At 39.3% G+C, this 5,163-nt stretch overlaps 1 protein-coding gene across 1 annotated transcript; it reads right to left on the bottom strand.

The window, feature by feature from the left end:
* Positions 1–2,955: 2,955 nt before the first annotated feature.
* Positions 2,956–3,981, bottom strand: LOC131155941 (uncharacterized). The gene is made up of 4 exons (XM_058109394.1): positions 3,760–3,981; positions 3,613–3,664; positions 3,433–3,518; positions 2,956–3,255 (listed from the first exon to the last, which is right to left on the bottom strand). The coding sequence occupies exons 1-4, from the start codon at positions 3,979–3,981 to the stop codon at positions 2,956–2,958; spliced, it is 660 nt and encodes a 219-aa protein (XP_057965377.1).
* Positions 3,982–5,163: the final 1,182 nt, after the last annotated feature.

Raw genomic sequence — 5,163 nt, 5'->3', positions numbered from 1 at the left:
AGCATCAAAATCAATTCTTTGGCGAGAAGCTATGAACAAAGAATTTAATGCATTGCTACAAAATGGTACTCGGTTTGTAACGTCTTGACCCGCCACGTGGGTCCGAAGTGCTAAAAAACATAACATAAAATAAAAATATTCTCTGATACCATAAATAAGAGGGTTCGACCCTGAAGGGTTTGCGGTTTCCCTTTCCATAAACAACATACAATAAAGCAGCGGAAAAGCTTCATTCTCAAAATACCATACAAGAGTTCTAAGTCAATCCTATTACATAAATACTTCCAATGTTTCTATTACAATCCCAAAAAGATAACCTGACCATAGTCAAGTACTTAGACGAGTACTTACAAAACTCACAAAACACTATGCTCCAGAACCCACTAGAATGCTAGGTCCGGTTTCCTGCAGGACATGAAACAAGATTTGTATATTGGGGTGAGACACTTCTCAGTAAGGTGGATCAGATTACATCAATGTGTGATCATATAAGTTTATTACAACAGAAGACAATAGTAAGTTTAACTGAAATGAATTACGAATTTAAAACATTCTCAACCCTTTAATATAGAAGATATATATAAATATATAAATATATAAATATATAAATATATATATATATATACATATAATTCCTATAAAAGATAGTGCGGCTCATTACAAGTGAGAGTTCCCAACTCGATACTCAAAGTTGTAACTTCACCCATTTTGTTTTTAAATCATGTATATGCATATCGAACTCCTCCCTGCCTTGGAACACCACATGAACACCATTTACTTCCCCTATGGTATGGGTTGTGAGGTCCATAGACCCGATCAACTCTGGTGGCCCACCAGTCTAATCACTTAGATGTTACAAGTTCGCTTTGGTCAACCCCACCCTGGATCATACACCAAAGCTAGTCGCCAATCGACTTTTCAGATACCCACCCTTACCAATAAGGTGTGGTTGCACTGTATCACCCATTAGCAATGGTACCGTGCTCCAATAGTAACCAGTTCCTTACGTGGTTCATACATTATATATACAATTTATAACGAAAGCACAGTATCCTGTCTTCATTCCATAAAGAATTTAAGCAATTCCAGTATTTTTCACAAAATTATTCATTCATTGGCATTACCAGGCATTCGCAGCCCTCGATCTTAAACCGACATCTCGTTTTCCACAATTCCTGAAAACAATTTGAAACTCTAGTTTCCATATCTCATACAAATATTTCACCAGTTCAGCTCATTCACATTTACCATCCCATGTCACACTCATTTGATTAAATATGCTATAATATAATAAATGGTTCGCAAAATATCATTTAATTTAAAAACAAGGGTTTAAGCATCTCCAACCTTTAATATAATAAGAATATATAAGTTTAAAGAAAAATGGAGACCATAACCCAAAACCCTAATTTTTCCGAAACCGTAAATACAATTTAACTGGTTCATATTTAAAGTAACTGATGTTAGACAAATCTTCTTACCTGACTTACAAGAAAGCCCACTAGAAACCCCAAACTCCACGCCCTGCGGTGGTTGTAGTTCAAAATCTTGAAACCACTTTTTTCCAAATAGATCAACACAAACTCTAGATCAGCAACCATGCATTAATCATTCCCTAGGCCTTCTTATAGTTCACAACAACCATAAAGCCTTAAAATAACTTACTTACCCTGATTTTGGAGTAACGCCTAAAAAGCTCAAATCAAGGATCTGTTCCGCTAGACTTATAGAGAATCTCCCCTAGACCCTCGTAGTAACTTCCAATCGTTGAATCTGTCAATGAGCAACGAGAATTCATAGAGAGAGAGAGAGAGAGTGTGTGGGCGCGATTTAGAGAGAGAGAGAGAGAGAGAGAGAGAGAGATAGAAATTATGTTTCTTAATGAAGAAGCAAACATAATTTTTATTTATAGACCCCTTGACCTGGTCATATTCGTCGACGAATGGTGCCTTTGTCGACAAACTACTAAAGGTCATTCGTCGACGATTGAAGGGTTTTGTTGATGAACTCCAAGCCTAATATTTTCGGTCATTCTGGATCTCTTCATCGATGATGCTCTAAAATTTGGCGACGAACCACTGAAGGGTCTTCGTCGGCGAACACAAGGGACTCATCGATGAAGCTTGTTGAAATCCCCTTTTTATTTTCCCTTTCCTTCTTTTCTCATTTATTTCTTTATTTTCCAGATTTGGGTCTCTACAATCTCCTTTCTTTATAGAAATTTTGTCCTCAAAATTTGTTAACTAATGCCAATTACCTCTTTATCTCATAATCCATCTTTACCGAAGAGTCAATAGCTACCCACATAGTAGCCCCGTCCCAAATTTGTTACCTACCCTCACTTATGGTGAAGGAATATCATGGTTACATACACTGTCTCGAGAGATTACAATATGCATACAAAACTCTCCTGAAGACCAAACATACACCAAGCTATAAACAAACCTACTTTAAACACTATATATATAAACTGACACTTACTTACCACTCTACTCACTTGTTTAGCTTTGAGCATCTCTGAATAACTATGGATACTTCTAAAATATCTCTAACTTTAATTCCCATGAAGCTTCCTCCACTGCATGATTACGTCACAGTACCTTTACTAACAGAATTCTCTCCGTACGTAACTCCTGCACTCTATGATCTAGGATCTGAATTGGTATCTCCGAGCTCCAAAGATTCATAACTGATTACATGTGAAATATCTGGGATATATCTCCTAAGCATGAACACATGGAATACGTCATGGATTTTAGACAGTGCTGGGGGTAATGCTATCCTGTACGCCATCGAACCAACTCTTTCTAGGATTTCAAATGGCCCGACGTACCTAGGTCTTCACTTCCTCTTTTTCCTAAATATCATTTACCCTTTCATCGGGGCAATCCTAAAAAATACAGCATCACCTATCTTGAACTCTAGCTCCTGTCGGTGAGTATCCGCATAACTTTTCTACCGACTCTGAGCTGTCTTTATTCTCTCCTTGATAACCTGGACCTTCTCAGCGGCTTGCTGGACAAACTCTGGCCCTAAAATTTGCTGCTCACTGACCTCATCCCAATATAATGGAGATCGGCATCTCCGACCATATAGTGCTTCATACGGTGTTATCTCGATGCTGGCTTGATAACTATTGTTGTAGGCGAACTCAACTAATGGTAGATATCTGATCCAATTGCCACTGAAATCCAGTACACACACCTGTAACATATAGTCTAGGATCTGGATGGTCCTTTTTAATGGACCATCTGTCTGCAGGTGAAACACTATACTAAATGTGAGTTGAGATCCTAACGCTTCCTGAAGACTCTTCCAGAACTAGAAAGTAAACCATGGGTCTCGATCTGAAACAATAGACACTGGTAACCCGTGCAATCTGACAATTTCCTAAACATATAGCTCTGCCTGCCTATCCATGGAACAACTGACTTTAATTAGGATGAAATGGGCTATCTTCATCAATCTGTCAACCACAACCCAAATCGCATTCAACCCGTGAAGTGCTAATGGCAAACCTGTGATAAAGTCCATGGAAATGTGGTCCCACTTCCATTTAGGGATAAGAAGTTGTTGCAATCGTCCAGTTGGCCTCTGGTGCTCGGCCTTCACCTGCTGGCATGTCTGGCACTGTTCTATGAAATGGGCGATCTCTTTTTTCATACTAGACCACCAGAAAGATTCTTATAGATCACTATACATTTTTGTACTTCCTGGATGTACTATGTAGAGCAAACAATGTGCCTTATCTAGAATGACCCGCTTGATCTCGGCGTCATTCGATATGTAGATCCTGGTATGGAATCTCAACATCCCATCATCTGAGATGTTGAAATCCAGTTTTAACCCATTCTGCACTCCCTCTATAACCTCGACCAGCTCTGATTCTTTCATCTGAGCTGTTCTGATCTTTTCCCGTAAGGTCGGCTGCACTACCAAGCTAGTAATGAAAGCCTGATGATTCCCCTTCACTAACTCCATGCCTAACCTTTCTAGGTCCATACCAATTTGATGCTAAACACCCACTACTGAGACTAACGCATCCACTGACTTCTGGATTAGAGCATCAACTATCACATTAGCTTTTCCTGGGTGGTAACTAATGGTACAATCGTAGTCCTTTATCTGCTCCAACTATCTCCTCTGCCTCATGTTCAGCTCCTTTTGGGTGAAAAAGTATTTAAGACTTTTATGATCGGTAAAAACCTCGCACCTTTCACCACACAGGTAGTGCCTCCAGATCTTCAATGCTTACACTACCGCTGTTAATTCCATATCATGTGTCGGGTAGTTCTTACTGTACTCCTTCAGTTGACGAGAAGCATAAGCAATTTCCTTTCCCTATTGCATTAGAATACACCCAAGACTCTTCTTAGATGCATCATTGAAGATTACAAATCCACCATCCCCTGATGGAATAGTCAGAACTGGTGTAGTAACCAACTGCTACTTTAGTTCCTAAAAACTCTGCTCACACTCATCAGTTCATTCAAACTTTACATTCTTCCTTGTGAGTCATGTTAATGGCCTGATAGTATGGAGAACCCTGCTATGAACCATCGGTAGTATCTTGCAAGACCCAGAAAACTCCTAACCTCCTGAACATTCTTCGATCTCGTCCAGTCCACCACCACTTCTATCTTATTTGGGTCCACTGACACCCATTCTTTGGACACTACATGCCCTAAGAATACCACTTGCTCCAACCACAATTCGCAGTTCTTAAACTTTGCAAACAACTTTTTCTCCCTAAGTACCTAAAGTAGCAACCTCAAATGAACTGCATGCTGCTTGGGACTCCTTGAAAAAACTAGGATGTTGTTAATGAAAATGAACACGAATTGATCTAGATACTTATGGAACACCTTGTTTATCAAGTCTATAAATGTTGTAGGAGCATTGGTCAATCCGAAAGGCATAACCAGAAATTCATAGTGGCCATACCTAGTCTGGAATACAGTTTTTGGTACGTCTTCCATTTTCATCTTCAGCTGATGATACTCGGATTGCAGATCGATTTTAGAGAAAACATATGTGCCTTGTAACTGGTCGAACAGATCATCTATTTAGGGTAACGGGTATTTGTTCTTCACTGTCGCCTTGTTAATCTCTTTGTAGTCGATGCACATCCTCATCGACCCATCCTTCTTCTTTACAAATAAT

Source organism: Malania oleifera, chromosome 5 (genome assembly GCF_029873635.1).
Source record: "Malania oleifera isolate guangnan ecotype guangnan chromosome 5, ASM2987363v1, whole genome shotgun sequence".
In the NCBI taxonomy this organism is placed as follows: Eukaryota; Viridiplantae; Streptophyta; class Magnoliopsida; order Santalales; family Ximeniaceae; genus Malania; species Malania oleifera.
This window is presented reverse-complemented; position numbering and strand designations above follow the sequence as displayed.

Bases quoted from the DNA above. Each gene is read 5' to 3' on its own strand.
- LOC131155941 (XM_058109394.1), bottom strand. From the start codon at position 3,981: ATGGAGTTAGTGAAGGGGAATCATCAGGCTTTCATTACTAGCTTGGTA. The intron at 3,665-3,759 runs GTCATTCTAGAT...CTGGTGGTCTAG, and splicing joins ATGACGCCGAGATCAAGCGG to TATGAAAAAAGAGATCGCCC. The intron at 3,256-3,432 runs GTCAGTTGTTCC...TTTCACCTGCAG, and splicing joins CCCATTTCATCCTAATTAAA to ACAGATGGTCCATTAAAAAG.